Below are 25,966 nucleotides of genomic sequence, written 5' to 3' on the forward strand. Positions count from 1 at the left end.
ACTTCCTGTTGATTTAGCTTCAGTAGATCACACCATCCATTTCTTTTAGGCCTTCCAGTTTGGTGGAATACAGATTTTTAAAGGATGTCCTTATGGTTCTCTGAATTTCCTCGTTGTCTGCTATGGCATCTCCCTTTTCATCTCTATAATTTGGATTGTCTTTTTCTTTTGATTAATTTGGCTAAAGGTTTGCAATACTATGAATTTTTTCAAAGACCCAACTCTTCGATTCATTGACTTTTTCATATTGTTTTTATTAATTTTGGCTTTGAGACTGATTGTTTCTTCTCAAGTACACTTTTTAGGTATTGTTTCTTCCTGTGTTTCTAAAGCTTTCAAGTGTACCATTAGGTTACTGTTATGATATCTTCCAGTGTAGGTTGTTGGCTTGTCTGGTTTTGTTTGTTCATCATGCCTTCCTCTTAGATTTGCCTTCATTGTCCTGCAGATGTGGGTGTGTTGTGCTTTTATCTTCATTCAATTCTTGGAAGGTTTTAATTTCCTTCTTGATTTCTCTCTGAACCCAATTTTCACTCAAAAGTGAGTTGTTCAGCTGTCATGAGGTTGTGTAGTGTTTACTGTCCCTATTGTCAGTGAGATACCACATATTTTAGTACATCGTGGCAGCAAAGGATGCAGGACATCATCCTTTTTTTTCTTTTTTTGGGATATTTTTATTTGCATTTCAAATGTTATTCCCTTTCCCGGTTTCCTGGACATAAGCCCCCTATCCCATTCCCCTCCCCTTCTTCTATAAGGGTGTTCCCCTCCCCATCCGCCCCCACTTACTGCACCCTCTCCGCAACATTCCCCTACACTGAAGGTCCAATCTTGGCAAGACCAAGGGCTTCTCCTTCCACTGGTGCCCCAACAAGGCCATCCTCTGCTACATATACAGCTGGAGTAGTGGGTCAGTCCATGTATAGTCTTTGGGTAGTGGTTTAGTCCCTGGGAGCTCTGGTTGGTTGGCATTGTTGTTCATATGGAGTTACAAGTCCCTTCAGCTCTTTCAATCCTTTCTCTAATTCCTCCAATGGAGGTCCAGTTCTCAATTCGATGGTTTACTGCTAGCAGTCGCCTCTGTATTTGACATGCTCTGGCTGTGTCTCTCTGTATCCGGTTCCTGTCAGCATGCACTTCTTAGCTTAATCAATATTATCTAGCTTTGGAGGCCACACACACACACACACACACACACACACACACACACACACACACATATATATATATTGCAAGTGTATGTACATATGCGCCACATGTGGAGCAGGCTCTGAATGGCCTCTGTAAGCTTCTTGTATGTTTATAGACATCTCTCCTTAGGTTAGAGAAATTTTCTTCTATGATTTTGTTGAAAATGTTTTCTAGTCCTTTGAACTGGGAATCTTTACCCTCTTTTATTCCTATTATTGTTAGGTTTGGACTTACCACAGTGTGCCAAATTTCCTGGATGTTTTAAGTTAGGAACTTTTTACATTTTGCATTTTTCTTTGACCAATGTCAATGTTTCTTCTATGGTATCTTCTACACCTGAGATTCTCTCTTCCATCCCCTGCATTCTGTTGGTGATGCTTGTGTCTGTAGTTCCTGTTCTCTTTCCTAGGTTTTCAATCTCCAGTGTTGCCTTGATTTGTGTTTTCTTTATTGATTCTATTTCCATTTTTAGGTCTTAAACCATTTTATTCATTTTCTTTACCTGTTTGTGTTTCCTGTGTTTCTTAAGGGAATTATTTATATCCTCTTTAAAGGCCTGTATCATCTTCAGGAGATGGGATTTAAGATCACAGCCTTGCTCTTGAGGTGTGCTAGCATATCCAGGGCTTGCTGTAGTAGGAGAGCTGAGTTCTGATGGTGCTGTGTTGTACTGGCTTCTGTTGATTATGTTCTTGCACTTGCCTTTCACTATCTGGCTGTCTCTGGCATTGGCTGGCCTGGAACTCCTGGGAAACAGGTGAAGCTGTGTCCTGGGTCATAGAAGGTCTCCCTGGAAGCAGGCAGAATTTTGGGGTGGGAGGTGGCTTGGTGTGCAGGTAGAGGTGCAGACTGGAATGAAGATGGAGCTCCAATAGGGCAGCACAGAGCTCAGGCTGCTGGGCTTGGTGGGGTCCCAACAGGCTGGGCGATTAGGGCAAGGGTCTCGCTTGTGTCCCAGGTTAGAGAGGGCTTCCTGAGAGGCAGGTGGAGCTGTAGTGTGGAGGTCAATGAGCCTGTCGAGACTATGTATGGAGGCATGGACCAGAAGGAAGATCTTCATGTCAGTGTTAACACTATTACCTTGTTCTACCTCCAATGAATGGGATCTTCTAACATAATACTGCCCAAGGTTAAAGTGGTGATGTAATTCTTTAGCTATCTATCCTGATTCTAAATGAGCCATGACATAGTATCATGGTTATAAGAACCTGTAGAGTCTTTGGGGTCCGCCAAGACCTTGCCCTAACTGGCAGTGATGTAGACTGAAACATGAGTCTTTCCTAATGGAACATAGGTGTCCACCTCACGGCAAGACAGTTATTGAGCTACGTTTGTGAGCACTTACCTGGCGATAGCTGAGTCCTCCAAGTTTAAGAATGGTACAGTCCCATAGACCACTCAGTCTGATGCTAATCTAGGTTGCATCTGAGTCTAATATCTGCATTGGCCTCCAGTTTCAGGGGAAGAAAGTAGCTGTGTCCTGGGCTCATTCTAAGGCTGGAAATGATGGAGCAAATTGCAAGTCTGTCCCATCAATCTTCACCTGATTGCCCATGGTTGTCTAGAAGCTTGGTTTGGGAGCTTTAGTTTGTCTACAAGTCTTTCGTTCTTGCCTGATACTGAATTTCATCATGAGAAGTGCTGTGCTAGCTGTCACCTCCATGGATGGAGTGCTTTCCACTTCCAGGTGGAAGTTGGAGGAAGAGTGGTAAGGGGAAGTAGCAGCCTTTTCTAACACACTGCTAGTTGCTCAGTCTCTGAGTTTTGTCTGGTGGAATGGTTGGCAGTTTGCTCAGTATTGGACTTCTCCATTGCAGGCCTGGGACTACAATTCAAAGCTAAGATCTGGCAATAATTTTATCTCCTGCCCTAAAGGAGTTATTCTCTAGGCATGTGCAGCTTAGAGTTGGGAGGCAGGGAGAGGAGTGCAAGAATTGGTCATTTTCCTCTTTCATTCTCTTTTTTCCTTGATGGTTCAATTATACTATGGGGTTTGGGTTTTTGTTTTTGTTTTTTATTTTTGTCTTGTTTTTGTTGTTCTGCTTTTTCAGTAGTTCTCTTAAATTTTTCAATATGCCTTCACAGCTAATTCAAATCTTCTTTTAGGTAAGACCTGCTGCTTTACAGCTGCTGTGACGTAGAGTAGCTGTCCCTTACATTGTTGTCACTCCATTTGCTTACCTATATGCTGTCTTAAACACTTTAGAAAAGCTAATGTAAATATCAAATTCCTTTTAAAAATGTCACTGTGTCCTGGAAAAGGTCTGAAGCATCTTTAAAGAACACTGGATATCTTGAATGAATAACATGTAATCAAGAACCTACTGAAGCAGAACCTAGGAAGAAGAGAAAATATCAATCAATAGAAACTGATACTGAAATTACAGACAGGCTACAGCTAGTGAACTATTGGTTAAATAGGCAGAGGTGAAAAAGAAACATAAAATTAAAAAAAAAACTTTTAGAGATTAAAAAATACTGTCTTTGAAATGATAAATGCACTAAATGGGCTTAATAAAAATAATTGACACTGCACAAGGAAAACATTAATAGACTCAAAATGTACTGTTTAGAATAAAACTCTATGCCACCCGATATATATAACTGTAAGAATTCTAGAAAGCAAGAAAAAATGAGGAGGGGGACAGAAATAATGTTTGAATAAATAATGCTGAATAGTTGACCAATTTGATACAAAATAAAACTCTAGTTCCAAAAACATATGAACCCCAAGCCTATGAAATATAAAGAAAAATGCATGAAATGCATTGTAATTGAATTTTTTTTAAAGATTTATTTACTTTATTTATATGAGTACACTGTATCTATTTTTAGATGCACCAGAAGAGGGCATCAGATCCCATTACAGATGGTTGTGAGCCACCATGTGGTTGCTGGGAATTGAACTCAGGACCTCTGGAAGAGCAGTCAGTGCTCTTAACCGCTGAGCCATCTCTCCAGGCCCCTGTAATTGAAATTTTTAAAAAGCCAATTACCCAGAGATTGGAAATGACATTTTAACATGTCAAGTAGCAAAAATAAGAATGAAGCAGATTTTCGACAGAAAATGAAAGGTGGAAGGCAGTAGGAAAGTATGTTTAAACTACTGAAAAGAAAACAATCACTCTAAAATTGTATATGCAATAGAAATATTGTTTAAAATGAAGATTAAATAAATGCTTTCCTGGCTATACAAAAGTTAAAGCCATACATGGTGACACATATCTGTTGCATTCCCATCATTTGGAAAGGAGAAGCAAAAATATCACAGTCTTGAGAGCAGCCTCAAGTATATAGTGCTACTCTATGTCAAAAAGTGGCAGACTTACACACACATATGCCTGAAAAAGTCCAACTCTCAGGAAAAAAGAGCAAAACAATACCAAGAGAAATCTCAATATACCCAGAAAATACAGAAGACTAAAACTAGTAAATATCTGATAAGTTAAAGATAAATTTAATTTTTAAATCTCTTAGGAAATAATTGATATCTGGGAAAATCTAAACTATCCTTTGAAGAATGAATGAATGAATGAATGAGCAAAAATCAGCTTGTCTGGACAATGGAACATTCCTCAGAACTGAAAATAAATGACTGCCTAACACATTCAACAGGAAAGAATCTTATACTAACCATGATGAGAGAAAGAAGCCAAGAAAACCCAAATATAAATTGGTTCTAGATTAGCCTAAACAGTACAATAATATGACGGTGAATGACTTTGTCAATAGCTACATTTCTTTCTCTTTGGATTTAGCACTTTTATTATTATAAATTTCCAGTTTGACTGTCTGATCTCTGACTAACCATTTTCTTTTTCTAAATCAATTCTTATATATCTTGAACGTCTATCATGGTATCTATGTACTTGATTTGATCTTGTACACGTGTGTGTACGTGTATGTGTGTGTGTGTGTGTGTGTGTGTGTGTGTGTGTGTGTGTGTATGCATAGGTCCTAAAGCAAGGTTATATATATATATATATATATATATATATATATATATATATACATATACATATATATATAATCTTTAGGGAGAGCAGGTTTTTACTGACTGCTGAACTCAGAATAGGAGTATTGTTGCAAATTATTCTTTAAGTAGTTGCCATTTTCTAATTCTCATTAATCTGTTAGCATCAATCATTGCTCGAATTTAAAGAGGAATAGAACTCTTGACTTTCTCTTCCCAGTATCTAACTCTCATAAGTTAACTTCTGCCTTTTCATCTGGGATTTCTGAAATTCTATTCAATAAAAAAGTTGCTTTCTAAAATGACTAATTTCAATGTACTTCATCAGCTTCTTAAACACTACTAAATATGTTTCAAAGGTATCATTCTTTCCCAAATATTTTAGCTCTGTAATCCAGTTTAAGCATGTATAGCAATTGAGAAAATCAGTTTAGAATATTGTGTGATGAGAAAATGTCATTTTTTCTGTTCTTCATTTTCCTCATGTATATCACAATAATAATAAATTATATTAAAGGATTATTTTAAAATTGAATGATATTGTATACATATATAGATAGATATCACCCCATTTAAATTATTAATAAATGTTAACTCTTATTTTAAAAATTAATAGGAAAATCTAGTTTAATTTGCATTAAAATGATGAGAAATAATTCTTTCCTGCCCATGAGAAGGCATCCAGGAAATGCATCACTTCCGGCTTTGAAACTACAGCACAGAAAGCCTATTAAGTATTTCCAGCTCCACATATTCCACATTGCCAGTCAATATTTCCATGCAGCTCATTCTCAAGGATGACCAAAGCAGAAGGGACCTTAATGCAGTCTTTATGTTTTCAGAACTGTGAGCGATACTTCAAATACAATTTCTTAACTTTAAGCAAATAAGAAAATACGTTTTTGTGGATGGAACATATACTGAATAACTTTCCTACCATTAAGGTGTGCTCCTAGCCTGAAGTTTTTAAAGTAATCCCCAAACTTTCGCCAGCGTTAGATGAACAATTTATACATGAATAATTTTATACTGTGAAACAAGAATGGTGATAGCCAAGTTATGCAGTGTCTGTTGCAGTCCTCTGTGTAGGACATGTACCCCATGAATTACGGAAACTGGATGAAGTAACAGTATTCCAGATTCACAGAGGAAACCAAAGTGTGAAGACTTTAGTTGGCAGAACTAATTAGTGTCAGGACTGGAATTACACCTGGGGAGTGTGGCTCCAACCTGGCATCTTTAAGTACCATTCTCAGGAGCACAGTATGATGTTGTCATTCTATACCTTAAACTCTAAGTAAAGAAAGTCCTTCCAAACTTACATGAATTGGATCTGTTCAAATAATGCAACAAAAAGTACAGTATTAAAGCATATGTCATATTGCCATTCAACAATATGTTAAATACATAGTAGGGAAATATATGACATTTCAAGAAATGTTAATTAGACAAATTATGAAAATATGTCCTATACATAATAAGTATCTTGATTTTGTTATAATCTGAAATTGTAACTAAATCTTAAAATAGCAAAGAATTAGTTCTTTCCAAATGGATTGGAAGAAGAGGAATTCCTGTTCCTCCATTTTTAACCTGTGCCTTTGGATTTCCTCATCTGAAGACTTAATTATGATATTTATTCTGCCTTCTTCCTCTTGGTACAGACCATGTAAATGGACACTGCACAAGTCCAACCTCTCAGAGTTGCAGTTCTGGAAAACGTCTTTCCAGTGCTGATGTTTCAAAAGTAAATCGCTGGGGTCCTGGAAGACCACCATTTAGAAAGGCACAGTCAGCTGCTTGCATGGAGATATCTTTACCAGTTACAACTGAAGGTAGGATAAACATACCAATTTCTGTGAGTACAGTTGAAAATTTGATAAAATTTGGTTTATCATGGTAACAGGTGCTGGGAGACAAGGAAATGGAAGTGACATTTAAAAGATGATTTAAAAAAAAAATGATGTGACATTGAAAAACTGAGATCCTGTTTGGCTGTGGCCATAACTCCAATCCTATTCCTTACTCACCTCCTTCCTTATCTCTAAAAATAAAATGATTCCACTGTAGGTAGCCTATGCAAGTTATAATCTATAACTGCAACCTTAATTTCCTCTACTGTCAAAGGAATATAACCATGTTTAAAAGAACACATTATTAAATTCTAAAATTTAGAATCATAGCCGGGTCTAGTGGCATAGACCTGTAATCCCAGCTGCTGGGGAGGCTGAGGCAGGAGGATTGCAACTTCAAGACCTGCCTGGGTTAGGAAGGGAGTTCAAGGCCAGTCTCGACCATTTAACAAGACCCTGTCTCAAAGCATAAAGTCCAAAAGGGTCTGGGGATATAACCCAGTGGCTGAGCAGTTGCCCAGTCTGCATGAAGTACAGTACCACATCCCCAGTACCACAAAAATAAATAAAAAATAAACAAAAACTAAATAAAGTTTATAATGTTTGTAAAACTTTTAAGGAAGTATTGTTTCCTTGTTTATAGAATGATAATGAGTGCAATACAAGAGGAAAAAATAAAAAACAGAGAAGGAAAGAAAACAATCTAATTTTTTGCTTTTACTCTTTTGGTAATAAAGATTTCAGGAGCAGAGTGGGGAGAAATAGTGGGAATATTTGAGTATAGTAGTAACTCCATACTGTCCTTATGATTTCAAGCAACAAGCAGTCATTGCTCTTCAAAAATGTTCATAATGAATTCATTACTCAGATTCAGTTTAATGTTATGCCATATGGAATCTGCTCCGGGACATGTAGAAAATCACAATATTATCTTTCTAACAGGTCTTTGTGAATTTCGGTGTTGAGTGGTGGCAATGGAAATACCATGTGAGGGCTAAGAATGAGCACAACCATTGAAGTGGGTGCTGCAGATCTCTCTGCCTCCAGTTTATGCTAGAAACCAGTTTAACTATACTTCTGTGTTCAAGGCTGTAGAGTATGTAGGTGATAATCCACTTCTGTCTCATCTCTAAATTTTATAATGAGCTATTTTTTATACATTTGGTAAGAGATAGAAATAGGAAATTAAAAATATTAAATCCTGTTCCTTCTAAATATTTTTGAAGAACTTGTCTTTCTTCTGGTTCTATAAGAATTATCAAGACCTAGATTTCAGGCCTATCGAGGAAAAGGTGAGTAAAGATCATAGAAAAATAGGAGCTTGTATAGCAGAGTGATTACACAACAGTGTAAGTGTGTCACTGTTGAACAGAGGGTTAATTTGTGCTCGTTGGAGTGTACACACGTGCAGGTGTTGATAGACAAGAGCATCCACAGCCATACTGTTGCTCCTTTCCTAAGTGATCTGACGCCTTCTCAGAAAGTAAGTGTTAAAGGGTGTCCTTGGCAAAGTTAGAACTGGACTTGGATCGCAGATAAACAGCTTGAAACAAGTTCAAATAAATCACATTTCTACTTTTTGCTCAAGTTAAAAGTTCAATTTTTATAGTTTTAACTGCTTAGGATATATAATATGTTTATCATGGAACATTTATGATCCAGATTGGTTCTTTCACATTGATAACAATGATACTGTTGGTAAGTATGAATTGCCAAGGAATCATTGATATGGCGTCTATGATCAAAATATGGGAAGGAAAAACAATTAGCTGGTATCCAAAATTTTGCATCTTGACTATTTAGATTTAAGATTCTAATTAAAGAATTTTAAGTGGTCTTTCGGGAAACATACAAAAGAAAATGGTGTGCTAGAACTCGGGAGACTGAAGGTTTAGTTTTAACTCTGCCTGAGTTTATGATTAACATATAGACTTGAGATGCTCCACCTTTAAAATGAGCCAGTGACCCAGATAAAATGTCCTTCATGTCAATAAACAAAGAGTAATTTTTCCTCTCATAATTGTGGTTTACAGGTATTAAATCTGGCTTGTTTTATAGATTCACTAATGCTTTACTTTTTTGCTTTTCAAATGCCCATAGAAACTCGAGAGAACTCCTATAACCGCTCCAGGAGCTCTAGCATCTCCAGTATTGACAAGGATTCTAAAGAAGCAATTACAGCTTTGTACTTCATGGAATCCTTTGCACGGAAAAATGACTCTACCGTGTCCCCTTGTCTGTTTGTTGGAACTAGTCTGGGAATGGTAATACTCATCTCCCTAAATCTACCATCATCAGATGAACAAAGGTTTACAGAGCCGGTGGTGGTATTGCCAAGTGGTAAGCAGTCGTGTTCAGTCGTTCCCGTGTTGCTACTCACTCAACTGTAGTGATATGCATCGATTTTAGACAATAGCGAGGAGAATACGCCTCCAGTGTATGAACTACTGAGGGTTTCAGAACTCAAATACTCTTTCACCACTCACCGTACTGTCAGTTACTGGTCCTTCTGGGTAAAAGCACAGTGGTTTCTATGATGGGAAACCAGAAATGCCAGGCTAAAAACTGCCTTTGAAGATAAGCTTTTCTAAAGCACTGAGATAAATGTTAATTCACAAGTCCAATTCATTTGTAATAAACTGAATTGTTTTTCCAAAGTTCTGCGCCAGGCCAGAACCTATGAGTGTTTTTACATCTTTCTTGAAGAAATCAGAATAACTAGCATAGAAGCTCTCTAACCTAGGGTGAATATCTGAAGTCTTTGTATCCTTTTCATGGTAGAACCTCAAGAACTCAAATTAATTGTATGTTCTATTCTACCTGGATTATCTTCTCATTTTTTCTTTTAAAAAATGTATAAGTGTAATTTCACTTGACATCCCTTTGAATGTTTTTAATAGATTCTAGTCATTATTACTCTCTTTCCTACATATAATAAATCTTTTAGATATTTTAAACTAAAAACAAATTCCATTAATATATAGGATAAGAGATTTTATTTTTAAACAGTACATATAGCATGAGAGGTTAGAGACAGCTGTGGTTTTGTATTAACTTGTTTTACATATATATAAACAGATGACAGGCAGAATTGTCACTCTCTGAGTGTGGCAAATTCAGGGAGACACTTGACTCTACTAAGAACAAACACTGTGTTTTAAGCTGATACTACGTAGTAAAAAATAATTTTTACTGCATTACTAATTTTAAGGAAGTTTGTATATTTTATTCTGCTTAAGTTAGAGCCAGATCAGTGAATTCAAAATAAAGTATTAAGTATCAACTTAAAAATAATTCCCTGGACTAACATACTATCTCTCAATTTTATAGAGATTTCTGCCATTCTTAAACAATAAGATGATGGCAAGGTAAAAATGAACATAGATATGAATTTTGCCATCTGGTTTGCAAGGTCCTTATCTAGTGTATGTGATCCAATAAGAAATCTGTCTTCTATAATATTTCAAGTTAGTATCCTACTATTTTAGAATTTTAACTATCCATAATATATTGATTAGTTTTGTCAAATATAGATTATTAATACAAGATGTGAATAGTAGGAGAAATGACAGAAGATATATAGCTATATATACATATATATGCAGTATATATGATTTGCTTGATTTTCTGTAAATATGGTACTTGCTTTAAAATTCATTAATTAAAAAGGTGTTAGATTCATGTTTGTTTTATAATTAACCATTGAAAGAAAAAAAGAGTAGCCAGAAGCCAACTTTATAGTAGTAAAAAGAGAAGAGGGAGTAGAATTCCATGTGATAAAACAGGTGACAAAAAGTCCCAAGTGAGAGTGGAGTCACAGCTCACTGATTGACTGTGATTATTTTTCTGGTCCTCATGTCTTTGCCATATCCATTCTTCACTGACCCCACTCAGTATATGGAAACTCCCATGGTATTGTCCCTGCCATTATTATCCATACAGTACTGCACAGCACGTCTTTAGAATATATCTTATATAATTAAAATGTTGTATTAATTTATTAGCAATTTCTTGTCATCCTTCCTTACATTCATGGATACCATCAGTTTATTCTTACTGTATATGAGTTTAACTGCTTTACGTGCTCCACGTTAGTAAATTCATATAATATTGATCCTTTTGCGGCTGGATTATTTCACTAAAAGCAACGTTCTTCCATGTCTGAATTTTAGAGAGCTACCTTCTTCTAAGGTTGGCCAATATTGCATTGCATCTATAATCACATTTTTATCCATCCATCAGCTGGAGACTTAAGTTGTGAAGAGTGCTGCAGAGAAGCATGTATGACCACACAGTCCTGGGACACAACCCCACAGCTGGATCTCTTCATTATATGTCAGTCCCACTTTTAATTTTTTGGAAAATCTCCACACCCCTTTCCATTTCTCTTTACCACTTTAATTGGCAGGGGGACTAGGGAGAATGGACCCTGCAGATGAGGCAGACTAACGTCTCATGCAATACCCAAATCATTCACAGCATCAGGCAATTTATACCCTTAGGGCTAAGAACGATCACCGGAATTCAAGCTGTATAAAATCACAAGGACAAGCTGCATGTGGCAAACCCATGTTCAGGAGAAGCATGTAAACAATAGCCAGTCGTAATGGATAATCTGAAGTAAACTCACCCGGGAGGGGCATAAAAGCACATTCCACGAGAAATTCCATGTTTTGACTAAACTGAGGTCATAAGACTTGTTTTCTTGGGGTTTTCTCACAAGCACTCAAAATTCTCCTCGCAGAACTCCACTCTGGGACGGTGTTCTGACTCATGTCCATTGAACTACTCTGCATGTGTGGTTATACAAACAACGTGTGTTTTAGTTTCTCCACATCATGCCATCCCTAGCTTTTGATGATTTAAACACAGTTATCCTTACAGATGTCAGGCTGTACCTCGCCATGTTTCTTATGACCCCGGTGGTCTGACACACTAGATAATCTAAAGGAAGTGACTTCAACACTAGAATCGTACAGAGCCCCTGAGCAATCCCGGAGCTAGTAAGGAGCTTGAATCAGTAACTGACAAAGGCTGAGAGTAAACCCCTCCCTTTCTAAGGGATGTTTTCACATGGATGGTCTGATTTGTCCCAGCAACAGACTCTTACCGCTAACATGGAAGTTTGAAGTGTGTTTAATCATTGAGTTGGAGAGCTGGAAAATGCCTATAGCTCTCTTCCACACTGTCTCTTTTGTTTGTATCAGAATCATTTAAATGTATCCTTGAGATAAGGATCCCCACCCACTCTGACTCAGTAGGTCTAAAGTAATCTGAGGATTTGCACTTTTAGCAAGTTCCTGTGTGATGCTAGAAATTGGGCCATTTCTTGTTCCTATTGTGTATTGATATATTGCAATTTCCTTATTAATAATTAATAAAATGAAGCCCAGAGAAGTTAAACAGTATGCTTCAAGCAAATTAGAGAAAGAATTAGATTTGAAGCTAAGTTTCTTGAATCCCAATTCACCCTATTTGAGTTCACATTGTGTTACTTGGTTCTAACATCCTATTGTGCCTAATTGCTGGATTAGAAACTGCCAGCTGACCTGACCTCCCAGTCCTTATCCAGTGAACTGCCCTGCCTAAATCCTGTCTTAACAGTCCACAAAGATTTGGGAATCTGCCCTAAAAAATTAATCAGTGAAGCAAAGATTAGCCAACCTCATAGAATTATGCTGTTAGATTGCATGGAATCAAAGACCAAGGAACAGGACCAGAAACTTTGAAAGCGCTTTTTAAAAGACATAGGGGTAACATTTTAAGATTAAGGTACAGGCAATAATTCTCCAAATAGGACCCCAAATAATCAATAATAATGGGAAAAATTGACAAATTGGATTGCATCAAATTTAAATGGTTTTGCACAGCAAAATAAAGAGTGGTAGAGAAAGAGTAGAGAATGGGAGAAAATCTTTGCTAGCTGTTTATACAACAAGGAATTAATAACCAAATTATGTAAAAAACTAAAGAGAGAATACTAAAAGTAAAAAATTCAATAGATATATGGATAAACAAGTGGAACACTTGTCTCTTTTGCTATGTTATTAGCATATGCTAATTATACAAAGTAACATATAATTACATATACGTAGTTATCTGGGCATTCAACCTTGAAAAATACAGGCGAGTAGCCTTTTTCTGAATTAAGATATATAAACTTGCCTAAGGGTTGATAGTAGTTATTGTAAAAGTACAAAACCTTAAATTATTTTATTTGAGCCACAAGATAATAAAGTTTTGAGTTCTACAAAACCTGATAATAACCTTAGTTATTTTTTAAGTACTTGTTTTTCATACAACTAAAATTGCCATCATGTCAGGCATGGGGGAACATGCCTGTAATCCTAGCACTTAGAAGACGAAGCAGGTAGATCTTGACTTCAAGGTCAGCCTGGGCTACAGAGTGAGTTCCAGGGTAGCTGGGACTATATAAGAAAACCCTTTGTGTCAAAATACCAAAATAAGTAAATAAAATTACCATCACTTTTTTTACTTTTTAGCTAAAATCAAAAATCAAGTATAAATTGGCAGAATAGAGTAACTGTGAATGTTGAAATCACATAACACTTATTGAGGGTTTAATTTCAGAAAAATTAAAAGGCATTTTCTAGTGAATGAGCATCAAAGAAGGATTGGGTAGTGTAATATATACATACACACATTATATATATAATGTGTATTCTATATATATGTACATATAATATATTTACAACATGTTATAACATATAATATGTAATTCTATACATCTATCTATTGTATATTGTATATTTGAACTTACTTGGAAAAAATGAAAGTTATATACATACTAAAAATAAGCCTTTTAAAATTTTAATGGTACTATATAGAATAATGAAAAAATTCCATGTCTGCGTTTTCAGGGCTGACCACTCTATATTGAACAACCAATAAGGAAGCTCATCCCGGAAGGGGTAGATGACTCTTCTCCGGTAGACATTAGCTGCCCGTGTAATTGGACTAGGAGTGGGGAAGATGGGAGGGGTTCACTGGATGTGCTGATGGCAGGCACGGGAAAGGGGAAGTGATGTGATTCTATTCAATTAAAAGCATGTTAAGCAAGAAACAATAGTAATAGATGTTTTGAATTTTAAAAAAAGAAGAATCTTGGAATTTAAATCAGAAAAACTTAGTTCTAGTCCAGGCTAATATTAACTATGACTGAGGTTCTAGTTCAAGTTGTATGGCCTGTCCCAAGTGTCATTGTCCTTCTATATCTGTTTTCTCATTAATACAATAAAGTTTTGATGACCTGTATGTTAGGTTTCTTCTAGACCTAAATTTTATTAATCCAAGTTATTACAGCAGATTAACTCACAACACACACTGATTTTTATATATTATTACAGTATTAACAAAATTATGCATGTAAATTATCATAATGTAAAACATTTGTCAAAGCATAATAAAAAGCTGCTTCAGACAGGACTTCACGCATGAGTGATATGTACTGTTTTCACAGGTACATTCCTCTCACTGAAAGGAGCTGTGCTAACATTTTCCTGCATGGACAGAACTGGCAGTTTAATGCAGCCTCCATATGAGGTATGGAGGGATCCCAATAACACAGATGAAAATGAAAAAACCTGGAAAAGGAAATTGGTCATGAACTACTCGTCTTCATCCCAAGAAATGGGAGACCATCAGTATACGATAATCTGCTCAGAAAAACAAGCCAAAGTCTTCTCACTGCCGTCCCAGACCTGCCTTTATGTTCACAACATCACAGAGACATCGTTCATATTGCAAGCAGATGTGGTGGTCATGTGCAATAGTGCCTGCCTGGCCTGCTTTTGCGCGAATGGGCATATCATGATAATGAGGTACTTGGTATATTTGTTGCTAACTGATAATCACAGCGGTGCTAGCAAGGTGGAATGGTGAGAAGTACTCGTACTGTCATAACCTGATAGGGTGGTTCACTGTGTTCGTGATGTTCTGATGTTCCACTGCTCAACATGAAGAGAGCTTTGTGGTTTGGATGTGGAGGGGGCTCAGTTTGGTTTAGTTTACCAAAAAATACTTGTCATTTATATAATATATTAATATTAATATATCACATATATTATTGACATTGAGGATCCAAGGAGAGAATTATTCTTAATCATTCAAATATTAATGTAATAGGCAATTATTGGGAATATGTTAAGCACTGGATCCAGAAACTATATATCCAGAAATGAAATCGTCTGCTATTCACTATTACATAAGAACTTTACACACAGAATGTCACTTTATTCTCATAGCTTTTCACAGACATTGACAAGTATTATTTTCATCTCCAATTTAATGTGTTAGAAATTACAGTAAAACCATTTATCTGAAGGTATAAAGCACAGGAAAGGTGAAGCCAGCACTCAACCAGACATTTAAAATCAGGAGTAAGCTTAGAGAGTTTATTCTACTCAGTGAGATTATATAAAACTTGTGAAATGTAAAAATATTATCTAATTAGTTTATGAATTTAGCAATGCCATGGTAGACATTGGATGAAAAGGCTACAAGAAAATAAAATCAGTTCAATATCCTATAGAAGTAACTGTCATGCTTGTCGATACCTCACCTTGCTCCAAAATCATTTTGCAGTAAAACATTTCACTAGACATGAAAAGGAGTTAAAAATTAGGAACATACAATAATAAACAAATAATTAGAAAACACAAAAAGTGAAAATGCAAGAAGAGGAAATGCAGATTTCTTTTGCATTAAGTCTGCAAAGTTTCAAAACATTGACTCATTAATGTATAATAGAAAAGCTTACCTTGGAAAGGAAGACTGACATAAATGGGTGCAGATCTTGAGTGAGGAGCTAAGTATAAAGTTTATAAAAATGGGATTCTAAGTAGTTAGCCTTTGTGGGTGTGCACTAGGAAATACTGAAGGAGACGGGGCTTGGGATGGGCTCCTGAGCTGAAATCAAAGCTGTCTACAAGGCAAGGAGGGTGCAGACATGGAGGGGAGGGAAACCGACTGTGTGCAAAGCTGATTTTTAAGAAAGTGGAGAAATTTGAAAAGAGTGTGGATAAGGAGTTTGAGAATGGATTAAAATAGGTTAGACATGTGCTTCTAAGCCAGCCAGCGGAAGTTTAACTATTTAAGGTCTGCTCTCTCAGAAAAACATGGGCTTGAGCATCATCTCGGAAAACTTACAGCAGCAAACAGCAAAGATCATCAGCACAGCACATAAAAAGGAATGAGCAGTAGACTGTGCTGAGGACAGATAGGGCCAGTCTCTGCGTTTATACACTGAGGGAGGAGGTTGAGATGTCACCAGAGAGATAAGGACCAGGACAGCAACCTGCAGGTTATAAAGACAGGAGTGCATTACAACAAAAGAGGTGCTCAAGAGGTAGCAAGCACCACAAAAAGGTCAAAGCACTGGGGTACCAGGAACAAAACTATAAAGTGGTCACAAACTGGAACATGCCTAGACTCCCAGCAGTAGAGGCAGACAGTTCCAAAGGTCAAGATAATCCTCTGCTCAGAGTAAGGTGGAGGGCAGCCTGGGCTGCATGAAATGCTTTAAGAAAACAGTGTCAGCAAAGAGAAGGCAAAGCTAACCCTTGGGAGGGCGAGAGAGGAAAGGGTGGTGCAGATATGAGGTTGGCGAATGGTAGCAAAACCATCCCTTGTCTGATTTTGTACAGCCTACAAGACAAGAATTAAATGATTGAAAAAGTCAGATAATGTGGTTGGTGGGACTTAGATGAATTCAAATGTCCGAAAATAAGGGTGGACGCACAGCTGCATACACCATTCATTTGTTGACCGTGGCTGCATTTACACTACAAAGCAGAACTGAATACGTGCAAAGGAGATGCTATGGGCCCCAGAGCCTAAAACGTTTACTGTCTGATGCTTATCTTGCTGCAAGTTACTCTTTCAGAAAATTTTGCGGTAAATAGAAAGAGAAGTAGGAAAGGACCTGAAGCATAAAATGAGACTTTCATGGTATTTATCTCATTATTTCTACTTGAGAAGACATGAGCAAATCTGTAAGGAATTAGTGAAGGAGAAACTTTGGGGGGAAAGCAATCATAGCATGCCCATTCTCATAACTTTCTGATTCTTTTCTCCATCGGATTATCCCTTTCTCAAACTATTTTGAAGGATTTCCAATGAAGATCAATCCATCTTGTCTGTAAATGATTGAACCCCTAGACATGCTTTAATTATGGGGACATTTATTTATGAGGGGGCTCTGTGTGATACACTTGCCTCCTCTCAGCTCATTTGTCATACAAAATTTATATCAAACTATTATTATATTTTTCATATTTCAAATAATTTTCTAAACTTTTATATTTAATTGTGTATAGATGTGGGTTATACACATGTGTTCAGGTGCTCTTGGAGGCCAGATGTCAGATTCCCTGGAACTGAAGTTACAGGCAGTTGTCATCTGTCTGATGTGGTACTAGATTCAAACCTGGATCCTCTGGAAGAGTAACAAGCTCTCTTAACCTCTGAACTATCTCTCCAGCCCCATATTTGGGATAATTTTTATTACTAAGTCTTTGAAATCTAGCGTGTAATTTGCACTTTCAGCATACCACAGTTCTGACTACCCAAGAATCAATGGTCACACGACTAGTTGATGGCTAAAATACCAGGCAATATGATACCAAAACCTCAATAAATATTTATTCCAATAAGGTAGCTTTCAGTCCCCATAACATATAATAAAATGTTGGGACTCAAAGAATATAGTTTAAAATATTTTAAAAGAAAAGTGGTACTTTCGGTACTATCTCTGTGTTCCAGGATAAATTAAAATTAATGAACATGAAGAATTAGAGTCATTTAAGTGTGAGGATTAAGTCAAAGCAGTTCCTTCTGCACTCCATGTTCAAGAAATAATGAACGAGCAGTGGGATGGTTTTTCAGTAGTGGTTTGTAAAGCTGGCTCTAACTACAATATCTGGAGGACATCCCTAGCACAATCTCATTAGCATTATAGCTGCAGGATAGGAAGGTACCACAGATGTAGACTTTCTCAGGCATAAATGCTAGTTTGTTGCTTGTGCTCATTCCCTTAAGCCATGCGATGTTTACATACTAGTCATGTTAAATACAGACACACTAAGAGACAGGAAGATCACATTCCCTGTGAAGAGGGACTGAGAATGGGGAACAAAGCACAGGGTGCCCAGGCACACTAGACTGACCACACGTGTCTCTGTTGGTGCATAAGTCCAAAGAATAAAGAATTGTCCTAAAGAGAGTCTATGGGTCTCTACGTGAATCCTTTAAGGGTATGTACTAAACATAGATGTGGGCAAAAATAGAATTGTACCCATGTTTGTAAGTGTACATGTGATTACATATGAAAGTCTATTTATTACTTATCTTTGAAGATACTATAAAAACCCATAAAATAATGACTTAAAAGTTTTTTATTAAAGAAAATGTTTATATCAACAAAAATATGAAATACGGATTTACTGTTTGTTTTCTATTCAGCTTACCTAGCCTTCGCCCAATGTTGGATGTTAATTATTTGCCACTGACAGACATGAGAATAGCACGGACATTTTGTTTTACTAATGAAGGACAGGCATTATACCTTGTCTCCCCAACTGAAATTCAACGGTTAACATATAGCCAAGAAATGTGTGATAATATTCAGGTAGGTAAAGTTCCTTTATAGAAATAAACAGACGTGATTGTTAAGAGAAAAAGAATAGAGACGTCTATAAGCTAAATATCATTGGGCCAGACAATAAATATATTCTTCCTAGAAGATGTTTTGAACATATATTATTCAATGCAATCCTATGAGTTTCTAGTATGGTTCTAGGTATGTATGGAAGTAATAGAAGGAACCAGTTATGATGATCATTTATAGGATTAGGGGAATTGAATAGGTTTCTAGGCAGTTTTGTTTAATCATACTGGCATAATTTTCTTATATATAGAGAGAGGTTTTATAGTGACATTTTATGCAAGTATATTATATACTTTTATGATATGCACTCTTGGGTATATTTCCTTTCTCCCCTCCCTCTCCTCCTATTATTCAGTTTCTCCAAAGCATCTAGGTTTTATTTCATATTTTATATACATGGTGTGTGTGTGAAGAATTTTGTGTATTTACATAAAATCTAGAACCCACATATGAGAGAGAACATGTAATATCTGTTGTTCTGAATCTGATTTGTTTAACATAATCATCTCCAGTTGCATCCATTTTCCTGAAAACAACAGAATTCCATTCTTTTTTTAATTTTTAATTTTATATGTATGGGTGTGTTGCCTACCTATCTATCTGTATACATATGTTCCTGGAAGACAGTCAGGCCATCTAGAGATACAGATAGATAGATAGATAGATAGATAGATAGATAGATAGATAGATAGATAGATAGACAGACAGACAGACAGACAGACAGACAGAGAAGACAAACAGACAGATGGGGATATATACTGATACACACACCATGGATATATATATATATATATATATGTATGTATGTATGTATATCTCCCAGTGTTCTTAACTGTTGATCCATCTCCCAATCCTGCATAATTTCATTTTTTATGACTGAATAAAATTCAACCACATTTTCTTCATTCATTTTTCTGTACTTGTTCTATAACTTCCTGTAACTTGCCTGTTGTAAATAGTGTTACAAAAGAGAGAGGGAGAGAAATGCTAGCATCACTGTGGTATGTTAACTAAAAGTCCTTTGGGTGTACACTCAGGGGTAGTACAGCTGGGTCATATGCTCTATTGTTTGTTTGGGGGAAGCTCCATGAGCTCACTGATCTCCACAGTGGACAGACTAATTTATATTCCCACTAGCAGTGTACAAGCTCCAGAGCTGCCATTCTGACTAGGGTGGCATGGCATCTTGTTAAAGTTTAAATTTGCATTTCTTAGTGGCAAGCACGTTAAATGTTTTTCCGAGTGCTTATTGGGCTCTTATCTTTATCATTTGATTACTACATTTTTGATTACTATATGTATTCATTAGCTCATTATCAACTGAACTGTTTGGTTTGTCTGGTGTTTGGTTTTCTTGAGTTTTAATATATGTTATCCTTATATATACCCATGTGTGTATGCATGTATATATATATACACACACACACATATATATATACACACACACATATATATATACATATATACACTTACATCCTTACTCCTTGCATATATCTGTAACTTGAAATATTTTCTCATAACAATTTTATAGTTTCAGGCCTTACATTAATATTTGATCAATGTTAATAGATTTTATACAGATGAGAGAGATGGATCCAGTTGTCTACATGCTAAGCATTTGTCTGATGTAAGCTAGGAAAGATTTTTCCCACTCTGTAATCTACTTATTTATTTGTTTCCTTTGTTGTGAAGTCTGCCTTGCAAATTGATTTTACTTCATTTATTATTTGAGTTCTTTTCTGAAACTCCTTACATATACCTATAATTTGAAATGTTTTCTTAAAAACATTTCAGAATTTCAGGTCTTACATTACTATTTGATCATTTTTAATTGATTTTATGCAGGATGAAGATATGAATCCAGTTTCATTCTTCTGTAAGGGGCATTTGTTGGTGAAATTGTGTCTTCTACAAAATATTTTTGCCCTCTTTGTAAACACTCATATCGCTATAGCTGAGTGGATTTATTTCTGGGCCCTCCTGTCCTGTTCTGTCCTGTTCTGTCCTGTCCTGTCCTGTTCTGTCCTGTTCTGTTCTGTTCTGTCCTGTCCTGTTCTGTTCTGTTCTGTTCTGTTCTGTTCTGTTCTGTTCTGTTCTGTTCTGTTCTGTTCTGTTCTGTTCTGTTCTGTTCATCTACATGTTTCTTCTTATGTTTGTGGTATTCTGGTTGTGTTGCTAGGGCTCTCTAGTGTAACGGAAATTAGAAGTAGGGATGCCTCAGAATTGTTCCTTCGGCTCAGAATTGCTTTGGCTTTTGGTCTTTTGTCTTCCTAAAGATTTTAAAAACAAATTGTTCTGTAAAGTGCCATTGATGAAGAACACATTGAATCTGTAGGTTGCTTGTGTTTATATAACTATTTTCACAATATTCTGCTGACCAATGAGCAAGGAAAATCTGTCATCTAATGACTTCTTTAATTTCTATTTTCAGTGACTTAAAATTTCCATTATAGAAGTCTGGGGCATTGTAGATTTATTGTGAGGCATTTGTAACACTTTGTGAAAGCAGAAGCTCTTATTTTTCTCAGCATTTTTATTACTGGCATTTAGGGAAAGCTATTAATTTTTGTGTATTGCTTGAAATTGCTACTTTGCAGTAAAGGTTTATTATTTCTAAGAGTTTTCTAGAAAGTCGTTTAGATTGCAGTCTCCTGTATATAGGACCACAATGTTGGAAATGGAAATGATCTGACTTCCTCCCTTTTTAGCTTATCCTCTTCTTAAAACACAAACAAACAAACCTATTTTTCTTTCATTTTTTTAATACAGTCCAGACTTTATCCCCCTCCCAGGCTACCCTCTGACTATTCTACTTCCTACACCTCCTCCCCCCACCATCTCCAAGAAGATGTCCCCACATCCACCCCACCAGACCTCCCCCCTCCTGGGGCCTTCAGCCTCCTGAGAGTTAGGTGCAGGGAAGATGTTCTTTGACTGAGTCCAGACTCTGCAGTCCTCTGCTGTCTATGTGTTGGAGGCCTCATCTCAGCTGGTGTGTGCTGCCTGGTTAGTGATCCAGTGTCTGAGAGATCTCAGGGGTCCAAGTTGATTGAGACTGCTGGTCCTCCTACAGGGTTGCCCTCCTCCTTAGCTTCCTCCAGCTTTTCCCTAATTCAACCACAGGGGTCAGCAGCTTCTGTTCATTGGTTGGGTGCACATATCTGCATCTGACTCTTTCGGCTGCTTGTTGGGTCTTTTGCAGAGCAGTCATGATAGGTCCCTTTTTGTGAATGCCCCATAGCCTCAGTAATAGTGCCAGGCCTTGGGGCCTCCTCTTGAGCTGGATCCCACTTTGGGCCTGTCGCTGGACCTTCTTTTCCTCAGGCTCTTCTCCATTTCCATCCCTTCATTTCTTTCAGACAGGAAGAATTATGGGTCAGAACTTTGGCTGTGGGATGGTAACCCCATCCCTCACTTGATGCCCTACCTTTCTGCTGGAGATGGATTCAATAAGTTCCCTCTCCCCACTGTAGGGTCCTTCATCTAGGGTCCCCCTTTGAGTCCTGAGAGTCTCTCACTTCCCAGTACATTCTAGAGGGTCCTCCTGGCTTCCTCAGTCCTGGCTGAAGTGGCTTGTTTCCATTCTTTCTGCTGGCCCTCAGGGCTTCAGTCCTTTCCCCCAACTCAATACCAGATCATGTTCCCCTCTTCCCCTATCTCCCAGCACCTTTCCCTCCCCTGTTCCCCCTCCCTCCTCCATTGTGGTTGCTTTCTTCTCCCTCCCAAGTGGAACTGACGTGTCTTCTCTTGGTGTTTAGTTTGTTGACCTTTTTTAGTTCTGTCGAGTGTATCTAGGGTATTCTGTACTTTTTTTTAATATCCACTTATTAGTGAGAACATACCGTGTATGTCCTTTTGGGTCTGAGTTACCTCACTCAGAATGACATATTCTAGTTCCATCCATTTGTCTGCAAAGCTCAGGATGTCCTCGTTCTTAATATTCCATTGTATAAATGAACCACATTTTCTGTATCCATTCTTCTGTCATGGGACATCTGGGTTGTTTCCAGCTTCTGGCTATCACAAATAAGGCTGCTATGAACATAGTGGAACATGTGTCCCTGTGGCATGGTGGGGCATCTTTGAGGTATATCCTTAAGAGTGGTATTTCTGGGCCTTTAGGTAGGTCTATTTCCAATTTTCTAAGGAACCTCCAAATTGATTTCCAGAGTGGTTGTACCAGTTTGCAATCACACTAGCAATGGAGGAGTGTTCCTCTTTCTCCACATTCTCACCAGCATCTGTTGTCACCTGAGTTTTTGATTTTAGACATTCTGACTGGTGTAAGGTGAACTCTCAGGGGTTTTTTTGATTTGCATTTCTCTGATCACTAAAAATTTTGAACATTTCTTTAGGAGCTTCTCAGTCATTCAAGACTCCTCTACTGTGAATGCTTGGTTTAGTTCTATACCCCATTTTTTGATTGGGTTGGGTTTTGTTTGTTTGTTTGTTTGTTTGTTTGTTTGTTTTGGTGTTAAGCTTCTTGCATTCTTTATATATTTTGGATATTAGCCCTCTATCAGATGTGGGGCTAGTGAAGTTTTTTTCCCAATATGTAGGATGACAACTTGTCCTATTGACTATATCCTTTGACTTCGCAGTTTCCTGAGGCCGCATTTATCAATTGTTGATCTTAGAGTGTGAACCACTGGAGTTCTGTTTAGGAAATTTCCCCCTGTGCCAATAAGTTCAAGACTCTTTCCCACTTTCTCTTCTATTAGATTTAGTGTATCTGGTTTTATGTTGAGGTCCTTAATCCACTTGGATTTCAGCTTTATGCATGGTGACAAATATGGGTCTATTTTCATTTTTGTATATACAGAGTCAATTAGACCAGCACCATTTATTGAAGATGCTTTCTTTTTTCCATTGTATATTTTTTACTTCTTTGTCCAAGATCAAGTGTGTTGTTTTATTTCTAGGTCTTCAGTTCTATTCCATTGAACAACCTGTCTGTTTCTGTACCAATACAATGCAGTTTTTATCACTATTGCTCTGTAATAGAGCTTGAGGTCAGGGATAGTGATTTCCCCAGGTGTTCTTTTATTGTTAAGAATTATTTTCGCTATTCTGGGTTTTTCGCCTTTCCAGATGAATTTGAGAGTTGCACTTTCCATGTCTTTGAAGAATTGCATTGGGATTTTGATAGGTATTATATTGAATCTGTAGATTGCCTTTGGTAGGATGGCCATTTGTACTAAGTTAATTCTGCCAGTCCATGAGCATGGGAGATCTCTCCATTTTCTGAGATCTTCTTCAATTTCTTTCTTCAGAGACTTGAAGTTCTTATCATAAAGATCTTTCACTCATTTGGTCAGAGTTACCCCATGATATTTTATATTATTTGTAGCTATTATGAAGGGAATTGTATCCCTAATTTCTTTTTCAACCTGTTTATCATTTGTGTAAAGGAAGGCTACTGATTTATTTGAGTTAATATAATATCCAGACCCTTTCTGAAATTTTTTATCAGCTGGAGAAGTTCTCTGGTAGAATTTTGGGGTAACTCATGTATACTATCATACAAATGCACTATCATACACTGCAAATAGTGATACCTTTAATTCTTCTTTGCCAATTTGTATCCCCTTTCTCTCTTTTTGGACATAGCCTTTTCCAGGGAGCAGACTAGCTAGCAGTCTGTCCCAGCAGAAAGGACTACTCTTCTCTATTTTTGTTCCAGCAGTTCTTTTAGACAGGAACAATTCTAATAGAGGTAATGAATCAAATGGATTTAACGGATTCCTACAGAACATTTCACCCTAAACCAAAAGTATACACCTTCTTTTCAGCACCTCATGGTACCTTCTCCCAAATCTACCATATAATTGGTCAAAAAACAACCCTCTCTGGTACATTCTATGTGTCCCCCCACCTCCATACCTGATCATGTTCCTCTCCTTCCCTCCCTGTTGCCTTCCCTCCCTCCCTTGCCCCCCTTCTGTGATTGTTTTCTTCTTCTTCCCAAGTGGGATTGAGGCATCCTCACTTGGGCCCTTTGGCTTGTTAATCTTCTTGAGTTCTGTGGATTGTATCCTGGATATTCTGTACTTTTTATGACTAATATCCACATATTAGAAAGTACATATCATGCATATCCTTTTGGGTCTGAATTACCTCACTTAGGATGATATTTTCTAGTTCCATCCATTTGTCTGCAAAATTCATGATGTCCTTGTTCTTAATAGTTGGGTAGCATTCCATTAAATAGATGAACCACATTTTCTGTGTCCATTCTTCTGTTGTGAAACAACTGGGTTGCTTCCGGCTTCTGGCTATCACAAATAAGACTGCTGTGAACGTAGTGGAGCATGTGCCCCTGTGGCATTGGGGGGACATCTTTTGGGTATAGTCCCAAGAGTGGTATAGCTAGATCTTCAGGTAGATATATTTCCAATTTTCTGAGGAACCTCTAGATTGATTTCCAGACTGGTTTTACCAGTTTGCAATCCTACCAGCATTGGAGGAGTGTTATTCTTTCTCCATATCCTGGACATCATGTACTGTCACCTGAGTTTTTGATCTCAGCCATTCCGACTGGTGTGAGGTGGAATCTCAGGGTCATTTTGATTTGCATTTCCCTGATGACTAAGGACTTTGAACATTTCTTTTAGTGTTTCTAAGTCATTTGAGATTCCTCTGTTGTGAATTATCTGTTAGTTCTAGACCACATTTTTGAATGAGTTGTTTAAAATTATTCTTTAATCTTTTTTACTGTCCAGTCGTTATCCCCCTCCCAGTCTGCACTCCAACTGTTCCTCATCTCATTCATTCTTCCACATCTCCAAGAGGATGCCCACACCATCTACCTTCACCCCACCTTCCCATTCCCTGAGGCCTCAAGTCTCTCAAGGGTTTGGTGCATCTTCTCTCACTGGCCAGATAAGGCAGTTCTCTGCTGTATATGTGTTGGGGGCTTCGTATCATCTGGTATATGTTGCCTGGTTGGTGGCTCAGTGTCTGAGAGATCTCAGGGGTCTAGGTCAATTGAAACTTCTGATCTTCCTATGGGGTTGTCCTCTTCCTCAGCTTCTTCCAGTCTTTCCCTACTTCAACCACAGGGGTCCCCGGCTTCTGTCCATTGGTCGGGTGTAAGTATCTGCATTTGACTCTTCCAGAGGCTTATTGGGCCTTTCGAAGGGCAGCCATACTAGACCTTTTCTGTAAGCTCACCATTCTATTCTCTTGGTTTTGTTAATACTTCAAGCACTGTATTGAGAAAGACTAACACAACCTCTTGCCTGGTTTTAGTGAAAATGCTTT

General features: G+C 37.4%; 1 protein-coding gene across 1 annotated transcript in view; it reads left to right on the forward strand.

The window, feature by feature from the left end:
• The window catches only part of Stxbp5l (syntaxin binding protein 5 like), a 171,706-nt gene that overhangs the window by 140,238 nt on the left and 5,502 nt on the right, over positions 1–25,966 (forward strand). The window contains exons 17-20 of the mRNA XM_032899379.1: positions 6,829–6,999; positions 9,118–9,357; positions 14,498–14,858; positions 18,499–18,664. Of these exons, the coding sequence (XP_032755270.1) occupies positions 6,829–6,999; positions 9,118–9,357; positions 14,498–14,858; positions 18,499–18,664 (938 nt within the window). The remainder of the gene's footprint in view (positions 1–6,828; positions 7,000–9,117; positions 9,358–14,497; positions 14,859–18,498; positions 18,665–25,966) is intronic.

The sequence above is a fragment of the Rattus rattus genome, chromosome 4 (genome assembly GCF_011064425.1).
Source record: "Rattus rattus isolate New Zealand chromosome 4, Rrattus_CSIRO_v1, whole genome shotgun sequence".
In the NCBI taxonomy this organism is placed as follows: Eukaryota; Metazoa; Chordata; class Mammalia; order Rodentia; family Muridae; genus Rattus; species Rattus rattus.